The sequence below is a fragment of the Martes martes genome, assembly GCF_963455335.1.
Source record: "Martes martes genome assembly, chromosome: 8".
Classification (NCBI taxonomy): domain Eukaryota; kingdom Metazoa; phylum Chordata; class Mammalia; order Carnivora; family Mustelidae; genus Martes; species Martes martes.
The window spans coordinates 73739856-73753756 of record NC_137895.1 but is presented as its reverse complement, the minus strand read 5'-3'; the positions used below and the strand labels follow the sequence as shown (position 1 = coordinate 73753756).

Genomic DNA, 13901 nt, shown 5'->3' with positions numbered 1-13901 from the left:
CCTTTGTGATGGGGGGGAATTTGTACTTCCTGAGCATCTGACATCACCCAGAAGCTTTCCATTCATCATGTCACATTGGTTAGGCCCTCCGAGGTATAGCCCTATTAATATATGTAATATCTGGAAACCAGCCTGGGGGCAGGGCTGCATTATTAGTCAGCAAGAATGCTGGTTGCTGAAGGATTGCACAGACAGAAAAGTACCATGTTTTTATTTTGTTTCCTATATCATCTCCTATTCTGACCAAAGATATTTTATACTGCTTCCTCTTGAATTTTTCACTTATGTTGAAATCATTTTATATTATCTAAAATGGTTAAAAAAGACTCAGTTCTGGAGAATGTGTTCGGGCAATAATGGGGCCCAGGGGAGAGTCTCCCCCTACTCTCCACCCCCACCCACTCCCAGCGCCATCTCACAAGCCACATTTCCACAGGCTTCAAGAAGTGTTTTGTGATTGAGTGGAAAGGGAAGTAGGAAGGAGGGAGGAAGAGAAAGAGAGAGGGAAGGAGGGGAGGAATGAGGATAGAGGAGGAAATTCAGAAAAGATCTAGCTGGGGATGGGAATACAGGAAAGATTTCAGAGCTGTTGCTATTGGAATTGAGTCATGAAGAATGGATAAGAATGAGGTAGAACGATGGGCTTTCTAGAAAAATCAGAGCAGCTTGTGAGGAGGCACACAGTGTTTAGAGAAGGAATAAAGCTCGATGGGTTTGTGGATGGGGTAGGCAGACAGAGCAGGGAAGGGAGGGGTGAAGGTGGCAAGGAGATGGAGCCAGACTGGGATCGGAATGTGTGCCGTGTTACAGAGCTGGACTTCACAGACAGCGAACCCAGAATCGACACCCTCTCAGCTGTAGCAGACCTTCTTAAAGAGGAAGTCTTCCTTCGGTGTGAGAGTTGTTTTTAATGATAAAGTGAAGTAGCACTGGGTTGACAAGCCGTGGATGCAGAGCTTCTTTGTGAATCATGTTCAGGAGAATAAAGGATTAGAGTAATGGAATTATTTGTGGCCATTATAGTGTTGGGAAATGCAAACTTCCCTGAGACATGTGTGACTTATGAAGTGGATTAGAGGCTTACTCTTTAAAAAAAACAAAAAGCAAAAAAACCTGCATCGAACAGAAGGCTATTATTCTCATAAGTGATCCTTCATCAGTTAAAACATGTGTAGTGTTCGAGGGTGTAAACACTTAAAATTCCCACGAGATGGAAAGTATTAGAGTTTTGATGTTTCTGTAAAGGCATTGGAGTCCATGCATGTAGAATATTTCCATCTCTTTTTTATTTTTATTTTTTAAAAACTATTAATATATTTGAGAGAGAGCACACACAAGTAGGGGGAGGGGCGAGGGGAGAGGGCGGAGGAGACTCCCTGCTGAACCAGGAGCCCAACACGTGACTTATGACTTGTCCCAGGACCCTGAGGTCATGACCTGAGCTGAAGGCAGACCCTTAACCGCTTAACTGACTGAGCCACCCAGGAGCCCCTTCATCTCTTTTAAAAGCTGTGTTTATACTAAATAAAAATGACTCAAATAGTAATAGCCTACATTTTTTACCCATTAAGTTCATTCCTGAGGCACTTTAAAACAAGAGATCATTATATAATTCTCAGTACAGATGCCAGAACTGTTCTGCTTCATTCTTAATACCTTCATACTCATGAGGTGACACTGGTATGTCTGAACATGTGTATCAGAAGCACTGGGTATTGGTTTTTAGTCCTGGGTCCCATTACTCTTACCTTCTCACCTATGTCACATCCACCACACCCAAACACACCATACAACACTACACATACATAAACTCATATCTACACATGGATTAGTGAGTTAGCCTGCTATAAGAGGGAATTTACAAGCATACGTCAAAGGTATGGTGGGTTAGTTTCCAGATGGCCACAGTAGAGTGAATATCATAGTAAAGTGGGTCCAGTATGGATGTTTTGTTTTCCCAGTGGACATAGAAGTTCTGCTTACACTGTAATCTATTAAATATGCAATAGCATTATGTCTACAAAAACAATGTACATACCTTAATTTAAAAATACTTTATTGCTAAAAAATGCTAGCCATCATCTGAGTATTCCGAGAGCGGTAATCTTTTTCCTGGTGGAGGGTCCTCCCTCATTGTTCATGGCTGCTGACTGATCAGAGTCGTGGTTGCTGAAGGTTGGGGTGTGGCAGTTTCTTAAAATAAGACAGTGAAGTTTGCCCTATCGATTGACTTTTTCTCTCATGAATGATTTCGGTTTAGCATGTGACGCTGTTTGATAGTATTTTACCCACAGAACTTCTTTCAGGTTTGAAAGCCATTCTCCCAAACCCTGCGGCTTCTTTATCAACCAAGTTGATATAATATTCCAACCCCTTTGTTGTCATTTTTACAATCTTCACAGCCTCTTCACCAGCAATAGATTCCATCTCAAGGAACCATTTTCTTTGCTCATCCATATGAAGCAACTGCTCTTGCATTCAAGTTTTATCAGGAGAATGCAGCAATTCAGTCCCGGCTTCAGGCTCCCCTTCTAATTCTAGTTCTCTGGCTGTTTCCACCATATCTGCAGCTGCTTCCTCTACTGAAGTCCCGAATCCCTCAAAGTCATCCATGAGGGTTGGAATCAACTTTTTCCCACTTTCTGTTAATGTTGATATTTGACCTCTTCCTGTTCTCAGGTTGCTCTTCATTTTAGTTTAGTTTAGTTTAGTTTTATTAATTTACGTAATCTCTACACCCAACGTTAGGCTCAAACTCATGATCCCGAGATCAAGAGTCGCTTGCTCTTTCAACTGAACCAGCCAGGCACGTTGAATCAGGACTGCTATTGTGTGGCACCCAGAAGGGTGAATCCTTTCTAGAAGTTTTTCAATTCACTTTGCCCAAATCCATCAGAGGAATTACTATCTATGGAAGCTATAGCCTTGTGCAATGTATTTTTTTTAAATTTTTTAAAATTGTGTGTAGTCGACACACAATGTTACATTATTTTCAGGTATATAACATATTGATTCAGCAAGTTTATACATTATGCTATGCTCATCACAAGTGTAGCTGCCATCTGTCACCGTACAATGCTATTACAGTATCATTGACTATACTTATGCTGTGCCTTTTATTACCAACTTATAAACACTGTAAATTCCTTCATGAATTTGCATGTCGTCCTTGCACAGAGGCCGTGCTATCTCTGTGTGGTTCCAGTTTTCGTACATGTACTGCCAGAGCAATGTATTTCTTAAATAGTAAGACTTGAAAGTCAGAATTACTCGTTGATCCATGGGCTGCAGAATGGATATTGTGATAGTAAGCCTAAGAACAACTTTGATTTCGTCGTATGTCTCCATCTGATTTCTTGGGTGACCAGGTGCTTTGTCAATGAACAGTAATATTTTGATAGGTATCTTTTTCTTCCGAGGAGTGGGTCTCAACACTGGGCTAAATATTCAGTAAACCATGTCGCAAACAAATGTGCTGTCATCCAGGGTTTGTTGTTCCCTTGATAGAGCACGGGCAAAGTAGATTTAGCATAATTCTTAAGAACCCTAGGATTTTGGAAATGGTCAGTGAGCATTGGCTTCAACTTAGAGTCCCAGCTGCAATAGCCCCTACCAAAAGAGCTTGTTTTTTGAAGCCCGGCATTGGCTTCTCCTCTCTACTTGTGAAAGTCCTAGATGGCATCTTCTTCTCATATAAAGCTGCTTGGTCTACATTGCAAATCTATTGTTTAGTGTAGCCACCTTCACTAATGATCTTAGCAAGATCTTCTGGATAACTTGCTGTAGCTTCTACAAAGTACTTCACCTAGGGGTGTGTGGGTGGCTCAGTCGGTTGAGCACTTGACTCCCGATTTTGACTCAGGTCACTATCTCAGGGTCATGAGATCAAATCCTGTATCATGCTCCATGCTAGGTGTGCAGTCTGCTTGAGATTCACTCTCTCCCTCCTCCCCCTCCTCCCCAACTTGCATGCACTCTCTCTAATAAAAATAAATTAAAAAAATATATAGATATATATGTGTATATATATATATATAGATAGATGTGTAGATATGTAGATATATAGATAGATATGTAGATCTATCTATAGATATGTAGATATATATCTGTAGACATATAGATATCTTTAAAAGTACTTCACCTTGAGGGACGCCTGAGTGGTGCAGTCAGTTAAGCATCCAACTCTTGATTTCGGCTCAGGTCCTGATTGCAGGGTTGTGAGATTAAGCCCACTTAGGCTCTGCCCTCAGTGAGGGGTCTGCTTAAGACTTTGTCTCCCCCTCTTTGCCCTCCCACCCCACCCTACATGCACTTTCTCTCTCAAATAAATTTTTTTTCTTTAAAAAAGGTGCTTCACCTTGCACTTCTATGTTATGGAAACAGCTTCTTTCCTTAAACATTATGAACAGCTAAATTCATAATTTTCTTCTACAGCTTCCTCACTTCTCTCAGACTTCACAGAGCTGAGGAGGGTCTGGGCCCTGCTGTGGTTTTGGCTTTGGCTTAAGGGAATATTATGGCTGGTTTGATCATCTTTCCAGACCACTGAAACTTTCTCCATATCAGCAATAAGGTTGTTTCACTTTTTTTTTTTTTTTAAGATTTTATTTATTTACTTGAGAGAGAGAGCAAGCTAGAGACCAAGCACGAGCAGGAGGCGGTGGGGGGGTGGGAGCTGGCGGGGGGAGAAGGGCAGAGAGCGCGGGAGCAGCAGACTCCCTGTTGAGTGTGGAGCCCCATTCTGTGGACTCAACCTCAGGACCCCAGAATCACGATCAGAGCTGAAGGCAGACACTTAACCCAGTGAGTCACCCAGGCGTCCTGGCTGTTTTACTCTCTTACCATTTGTGTGTTCACTAGAGTGAACTTTCTATTTCCTTGGAAACTTTCCCTTTGCGTTCGCAATTGGGCCAACTGTTTGGTGCAAGAGGCCTGGCTATCAGCCTTTCTTGGCTTTCAACGTGCCTTCCTCACTGAAGTTAATAATTTCTAGCTTTTGATTTAAAGTGAGAGACGTGCAAATCTTCCTTTCACTCAAACACTTAGAGGTCATTGTAGGGTTATTAACTCGCCTAATTTCAATCCGTGTATCAGGGAATACGGAGGCCCTAAGGAGAAGGAGAGAGATGGATAAACAGCCAGTTAGTGGAACAGTCAGAACACACGCATTTATTAGTCAATTTCACCATCTTATGTGGGTGTGGTTCATGGCGTCCCCGCCCAAATAAATAGAGTAGTAACATCAAAGATCATTGATCACCAATCATCGTAGCAAAAATTTGAAACATTATGAGAATTACAAAATGTGACACAGAGACATCAGGTTAGAAAATGCTGTGGGGGGGCGCCTGGGTGGCTCAGTGGGTTAAAGCCTCTGCCTTCGGCTCAGGTCATGATCCCAGGGTCCTGGGATCGAGCCCCACGTCCGGCTCTCTGCTCGGCAGGAAGCCTGCTTCCCTACCTCTCTCTCTGCCTGCCTCTCTGCCTACTTGTGATCTCTCTCTGTCAAATAAATAAATAAAATAAAATAAAATAAAATAAAATAAAATAAAATAAAATAAAGAAAATGCTGTGGGAAAATGGCACTGATAGGCATGCTTGACGCAGGGTTGCCGCAACCTTCAAATTTTTAAAAAAGCAATATTGCAAAGCATCGTAGAGTAAGGTACCAGGTACAGTAAGACATGGTATGCCTGTACTCTTTGTGCTTGTTAGCAAATACTGGAAAACGCCCTGCCAAGCTATCTTTTTGTTCTCTATTACCAGGAATGAATCAGGTGTAACTCTCTTTGAAGCCAAAGTCCTAGGAGGACTTTAGACGTACCTTTAAGGCACGTCTTTAGCTGCAATTCTAAGATGTTGACATCCTGAGTCTGCTTTCTCTGAGTCAGTGCTTGAGGAAGCATGAATGTGTTAACATCCACAGTGGTAACAGGGTTCCTAACGTAGTTCTCCTCCAGGCAGAAATAAAAGGGGAGAAAAAACCAGTTTGATGAGGCATTTGGGAGTTACTGTTTTACAAATGGCAATTTTATTTGTCCTCTATCAATTATTCTCTCGTGTCAAACTACATCAGATTTCATCATCACTATAAATACCTGCAATTAGTAAAGGACAAAAGTATGCTACTAGATAGACATATACCAAATGTCATGGCAGTGGCAAGGCAATGGTGACAGAAATTGTTTTCTTTAAGAAAAAGCACATTATAATTATGTTTAATCAGTACTTTTCCTAATGGATTCGGTCACATCAGCATGACTTATTTAAACAAAACAGACTCAGTGTTCCTGATACTGTTTACATACTGTTTCATTTGTTAGAAAACTTACTGAATGCTCATTTTAATACTCATTTTCAGGTAAAATAACAGATTCTGAACAGATCTGAGAAAAATCTAATGATTATTGAGGGAAGGTGTTTTATCCACAAGTATAACATTACCATGGTAGAAATATTTTTAATTTTTAAGACCAAATTTATTTTAAACTCCATGTGAAGTCTTATTGTGCCTTTATTTATTTTACTTACTTACTTACCTACTTTTTAAGTGCCTCCACTGACTGAGCCACCCAGGAACCCCTTATTTTGCCTTTAACGTGGCCTTTTAATATGTGATTATCATACTACATATTACTTATTTTAAACAGAGTTCAGTGTCTTTCTTTTCAGAGGTTAGTCTGACCAGGAATATTTCTACTGCTAGCTTCTTATACCTTCTGATCTCAGGTGCTGATCTTTCTTTTGGGTGAAGAGAAGCCAAGGCTCAGATGTTCTCTGTGCTTTTGGATATAAGCCAGGTCATTTCTGGATATCAGGTTGGGAGGCAGGAGGGAGCAGGTCTGGAATTCCGCTGACTCTGTGACTGTTTGTCTAGGAATGCAGACATGGAGATGACTCTGGAGCGAGCAGTGAGTATGCTCGACGCAGACCACACACTGCCACCCAGAATTTCTGCTGCAGCTACTTTCATACAGCACGAGTGCTTCCAGAAATCTGAAGCCCGGAAAAGGGTGAGTGTCATCTTTAGTTCAGTTTAAAATTGCCATGCTTTTACATCTATTATGGGGGCCATGCAAACTGAAACCAATCGTTTATTTAAATTTTAAAAAATCTTGGGACACCTAGTTTGGTCAGTTGGTTAAGTGTCCGCCTGTGGCTCAGGTCATGATCACAAGGTCCTGGGATCGATCCCCACATCGGGCTCCCTGTTCAGTGGGAAGTCTGCGTCTCTCTCTCTCCCCCTCCATGATCTCTTTCACTCTTGCTTTCTCTCAAATAAATAAATAAAATCTTTCAATACATAAATTTTAAAAAAATCTTTACTGAGTTATACATCAATTATAGGTCAATTTAAAATAACAAATTAATAAAATAAAAGTCTTGAGACTTTTTTAAAGAAGATTTCATTTATTTTAGAGGGAGAAAGAGAGAGTGTATGCATGTGAATGGGGGAAGGGACAGAAGGGAAGGGAGAGGGAGGAAGAACGAGTCTCAAGCAGACTCTGCACTGAGCATGGAGCCTGATACGGGGCTCAATCTCACCACCTAAGATCGTGACCTGAGCCGAAATCAGAAGCCAGACACTTAACTGACTGAGCCACCCAGACACCCTGGCATAAGTGTTCTATAGGACAGAACTCACAAAGATGGAATCAATAGGTCATTTTATGTTTGTTGAAAAAGTGGTACATTTGTGTAGGAAAAAAATCCTAGTTCAAAAAAGTATAGTGAAAACTGTTTCCCTTCCACACCAAATCTCAGCCTACCCATCATCTCTGTCTTTCCTTCTCTCTCACTCTCCTGCCCTCTCTCCTCCTCCCTCCCTCCCTCCTTCTCTCCCTATCTCTGTTTCTCATCACTTTTTGGGTCTCTTTCCAGAGATATTCTATGCATGTAGAAAATTATTGGATGGGTTAGTTCGGTATCCTTTTTTGTTTAAAACAAAATTGCAAAGGGTAGCAGATTATGTATAGTACCCTGCACTTTGTTTTTCTTTAACCCTTTATCTTGGAAATGTTTGGCATCTATTAACCCTACTTTGTTCTTTAAGATTTCCAATACATGATTTGAGAATACTTTCTCCCAGTTGTATTTTATTCTTTTCATTCTTTTAACAGTTTTTAATTTTGATGGAGTCTAATTATAAATTTTTTCCTTTATGGATTGTGCTTTTCATGGTATATCCAAGAGATCTTTCTGGTCACTCACTCTAACGTCACAAAGATAGTCTATTCTTCTAGAAGTTTTAGAAGTGTCAGATTTCATAATTGGTCTAAGATCCATTTGGCATGTATTTTTGTATATATTGCAAGATGTGGACTGAAGTTTCTTTTAAAAGATATAAATATATTTATACATATAAATATATATATGGATATATATATATATGCACAATTGTGTAGGCACCATTTGTTGAAAAGACTATTATTTGGGGTCTAAGCTATATTTGTGCCTTTGTTGAAAAGGAATTGATCACATATATGTGAGTCCATTTCTGCACTGTGTATTCTATTTCATTGATCTATTATTGGTCTTTCTTCATGCTAATCTCATGCTGTCTTGATTACTATAGTTTTATATATTAATAAAGTTTTATATTGAAGATTGCTAGTGTTAGTCCTCTGACTTTGTTCTTTTTCAAGTGATTATGGCTATTCTAGGTCTTTTGCCATCCCATGAATTTTAGAATCTTTTTTTTTTAAGATTTTATTTATTTATTAGAGAGAGAGATCACAAATAGGCAGAGAGGCAGGCAGAAAGAGAGGGGGAAGCAGGCTGTCCGCCGAGCAGAGAGCCCAATGTGGGGCTTGATCCAGGACCCTGAGATCATGACCTGAGCTGAAGGCAGAGGCTCAACACACTGAGCCACCTAGGCACCCCTAGAATCTATTTCTTTATGAAAAAACTGCTGGGATTTGGTTTGAGATTGCATTGAATCTATAGATCAATATATGGAGAATTATCATCTAAACAATATTGAGTCTTCTGACCCATGACCATGGTATATTTCACCATTTATTTCGGTCTTCTTTAATTGCTGTCAGCTGTATTTTATAGTTTTACTGCAGTATTACTAAATTCACTCTTCGCTGTAGTAGAGTATTTGTAGACTCATCAGATTTTCTACATAGAACATGCTATCTGCTAATAAAGAGAGTTTTGTTTCTTCCTTTTCAATCTGGATAACTTATATTTCTTTTTATTATTGTATTGGCTAGAACCTCTAATGCTATATTAAAAAAAAAAAGTGGATATATCCTGTTCTTGATCATAGGGGGAAGCATTTGGTTGTTCTTTCACTATTCAGTATGGTACAACCTGTAAGGTTTTTTTTGTTTTTGTTTGTGTTTAGGAATTTAATCTGGGGATGTTTATGTAGTTCTTTTTGGAAGGAAGGAAGAAGTTTTATATTCTAGTATTTTTAACACCTTTTTCCTGCTTTTTTAGAGTTATAATTGAGTTATATTCATAATAATATAGATAAGCATTATTTTCAGGTGTACAACATTTTATAATATATGTATATATTATGCAATGATTACAGGTCTAGTTACCATTCATGCCAGTCTTAAATTCTTTTTCTTATTATGAGAACTTTTAAGTTCTACTCTTTTAGCAATTTGAAATATACAGTACAGTATTAATAACTATCATCATGATGTACATTACATCTTCTTAACTTGTTTTATAACTGGAAGTATGTACCTTTTGACCACCCTCATCCATTTCACCAATGCCAAACCCCCCATCTCTGGCAACCACCAGTCTGTTCTCTGTATCTTTGATTTTGGTTTTTGTATGTTGTTTTTAGATTCCACATATAAGTGAGATTTTATAGTAATTTCTCACTGTGTTTTTCACTCAGCATAATGCTCTCAAGAGCCATCCATGTTGCTGCAAATAACAGGATTTCCTTCTGATTTATGATGGCATAGTAGTCCGTTGTGTATATATACCACATTTTACTTATCCATTTGTCCATCAGTGGATACTTAGGTTGTTTCCATGTCTTGGGTCTTGTAAATAATGCTGTAGTAAACATGGGAGTTTATCTTTTTGAGTTAGTGTTTTCATTTCCTTCTGATAAATACACAGAAGTAGAATTACTGAGTCCTAAGGTAGTTCTGTTTTTAACTTTTTGAGGAAACTCCATAATGTTTTCAGAGTGCTTGTACCGATTTACATTACCACCAACAATGCAAAAGAGTTCCCTTTTTGCCACATCCTTGCCAATACTTGTTATTTCTTGTCTTTTTGGTAATAGCCATTCTGACAGGTGTGACATGAGATCTCACTGTGGTTTTGATTTGCATTTCCCTGATGATTAGGAATGCTGAACACCTTCTCTGTATGTTAGCCATCTGTATGTCTTCTTTGGAAAAATACCTGTTCAAATCCTTTTCCCACTTTTAATTGGATTGTTGTGTTTGCTATTGAGTCATGCAAGTTCTTTATATATTTTGAATATTAACCCTTTATCAGATGTATGATTTGCAAATATTTTCTCCCATTCTGTAGGTTCCCCTTTTCATTTTGTGATGGTTTCCTTTGGTATTTGATCTAGTCCCACTTGTTTATTTTTGCTTTTGTTGCCTTTTCTTTTGGTGTCCTATCCAAACTCATTGGAAAGACTGACAGCAAAGAGCTTACTGCCTATGTTTTCTTCTAGGAGTTTTATGGTTTCAGGTCTCATATTAAAGATTTAATCCATTTTGAGTTAATTTTTGTGTATGGTGAAAGGTAGTGGTCCAGTTTCTTTTCTTTCTTTCTTTTTTTTTTTTTTTTTTGGCATGTGACTGTCCTGTTTTCCCAACACCATTTGTTGAAGAGACTATCCTTTCCCCATTGTGTATTCTCAGCTCCTTTGTTGTAAATTAATTGACCGTATATGCGTGGGTTTTTTTCTAGAGTGTTTATTCTGTTCCATTGATCTATGCATCTTTTTATGCCAATATACTCTTTTTACTACCATGGCTTTTTAATATAGTTTTGAAATCAGGAAACATGATGCCTCCAGTTTTATTCTTCTTATGATCGATTTGGCTAGTCAGGGTCTTTTTGTGGTTCCATATACATTTTAGTATTCTATGTTCTATTTTTGTGAAAAATACCATTGGAATTTTGATACGAATTGCATGAAATCTATAGATTGCAAATCTATAGGTAGTATGGGCATTTTAACTATTAATTTTTCTAATCAATAAGCATGGAATATCTTGCCATTTATTTGTATCTTCAGTTTCTTTCATTAGTATCCTATAATTTTTAGTGTACAGGTCTTTCTCCTCCTTGGTTAAATTTGTTCCTAGGTTTTTTTTTTTTTAAGATTTTATTTATTTATTTGACAGACAGAGATCACAAGTAGGCAGAGAGGCAGACAGAGAGAGGAGGAAGCAGGCCCCCCGCTGAGCAGAGAGCCAGATGAGCAGAGATCCCAGGACCCTGGGATCATGACCTGAGCTGAAGGCAGAGGCTTTAACCCACTGAGCCACCCAGGTGCCCCATTCCTAGGTATTTTTTTATACAATTGTAAATGGGTTCATTTTCTTAATTCTGATAGTTTATTATTGGTATACAGAAATGCGACAGATTTTTGCATATTGTATCTTACAACTTTACTGGATTCATTGATTAGTTCTAGTAGAGATTTTGGAGTCTTTAAGGCTTTCTGTATAATATGTCATCTGAAAATAGTGACAGTTTTACTTTTTCCTTGCTAATTTGGATGCCGCTTATTTCTTTTTCTTATCTAATTGCACCAGCTAGGACTTCAATACTATTTGGAATAAAAGTGGTCAGAATGGACATCCTTCTTTTGTTCCTGATCTTCAGAAGAAAAGCTTTTAGCTTTTAATCATTGAGTATGATGTTAGCTGTAGGGTTTTCATAAATCACCATTTAAGTTGAAGAACTACCTTTATCCCTAATTTTACAGAGTTTGTGTTTTATTTTTTTGCGCAGGAATGGTTGTTGGAGTTTGTCAAATGTTTTATTTGCCTATTAAAATATTTCTGTGTTTTTATCTTAATTTTGCTGCTATTGTAAATTACTTTGATTTTTAAATGTTATCCCATTCCCGGGATAAATCCCACTTGGTCATGATGTACTGTTTTAAAATTTAAAATTTAATTTAAAATTTAATTTAAAATTAGATTTGCTAAAATTCTCTTAAAGCAATTATGCAACTATATTTATAAAGGATATTGTTCTATAATTTTCTTTTCTTGCAGTGCCTTAGTCCAGTTTTGGATTGAGAATAATACTAGCTTCACATTGGAAAGTGTTCTTTCCTCTTCAATTTTCTGAAAGTTTGATGGTAATTGGTATTATTTCTATCTTAAGTATTTGGTAGAATTCACCAGTGAAGCTAGTTGGATCTGAAATTTTCTTGTGAAACATCCCCAACTGTACTCAGGGCCTTCAGATCATGAGACTCACACACTGCCTACTGTGCTAAGGAGGCTAGCTAGATTCTTAACTGTGAGTTCAGATTCTTTATGATACAGGGCCTTTGGGGCTGTGTGTTCTTCCTAGTGAGCTTTGGTGGTTTGTGTCTTTGTCCATTTCATCTAAGTTGTTCCGGTGCTCTTTAATTCTTTGTGTAGATGTTATCTGTTATTTCTCATTGCCTAAAAAATTTTCTTTAACATTTATTCTAGTGCAGGTCTCCTGGTGATTAACGGTTTCAGCTTTTGTAGGTCTGAAAAGGAATTTCGTCTTTGTTTCTGAGAGATTTTCACTAGCAGTAGAATCCTAGGTTGACAGTTTTTTATTCCAGTACTTGAAAGTTGTTGCTTCACTGTCTTCTCACTTGCTGTTGCTTCAGACAAGAAATGATGTGTCCTTCTTATTGTTCCTCTGTACATACTGTGTCTCTCTGCACCCACGCACGACGCTTTTAAGATTTTCTCTTTATCACTACTCTTGAGCAGTTTGGTCATAATATGCTTTGGTGTAGTTTTCCTTAAGTTTCTTGTGCTTGAGAGTTCACTGAGTTTCTTAAATTTGTAGATTTTTACTTTTCATCCAATTTTGGAGTTTTGGTTGGATTTTTCAACCATTAATACTTGAAACTTCCTTTGGGAACTTGTTATATAGTTATTTGGCTGCTCAAAGTTGTCTCATAGCTAATCCATATTCTATGCTTTTTCTTTAGTTTTTTTATCTGTATGTTTCCTTCTAGATAGGTTTAGTTGCTATGCTCTAAAGTCGCTAATCCTTTCTTCTGCAGTGTTTAATATGCCATTATTCTCATTTGGGTTTTGTTTTTTTTTTAATGTATATCTTCTTTCTCTACCTGACATGTTCCATCCTTCCTCGAGATTTCCAAACATACGAAAGACTGTTAAAATAGCTGCTTGAGGGGCGCCTGGGTGGCTCAGTGGATTAAACCTCTGCCTTCAGTTCAGGTCATGATCTCAGGGTCCTGGGATCGAGCCCCACATCAGGATTTCTGCTGAGCAGGAAGCCTGCTTCCACCTCCCCCTCTGCCTGCCTCTCTGCCTCCTTGTGATCTCTCTCTCTCTCTCTCTGTGTCAAATAAATAAAATGAAAACAAAGCTGCTTGAATGACCTTGTCCGCTAATTCTAATCTCTGTGTCCATTTCTTGTTTGCATACCTGGAAATTTTTCATTGAATTCCAGGTATTATGCATTTTACCTTGTTGGATGCTGGGTATTTTTATATTTCTGTAAATGTTCTTGAGCCTTGTTCTAGGATGTAGTTATTTGAAAACAGTTTGATCCTTTCAAATCTTGCTTTTTAGATTTGTTAGGTGGGACCAGAGCAGCATTTATTCTAGGACTTATTAAACCCCTCTTCTGCACTCTGTCTCAGCTCTACTTTTTGAATTTCAGTTGGGTTTTCCCTCACCACACTATAGCCTGAGAACTCTCTC

The 13901-nt window shown here is 38.3% G+C and overlaps 1 protein-coding gene across 1 annotated transcript in view; it reads left to right on the top strand.

Moving 5' to 3' along the window:
- The window catches only part of PKP2 (plakophilin 2), a 90167-nt gene that overhangs the window by 21292 nt on the left and 54974 nt on the right, over positions 1-13901 (top strand). The window contains exon 4 of the mRNA XM_080812526.1: positions 6878-7013. Within this exon, the coding sequence (XP_080668652.1) occupies positions 6878-7013 (136 nt within the window). The remainder of the gene's footprint in view (positions 1-6877; positions 7014-13901) is intronic.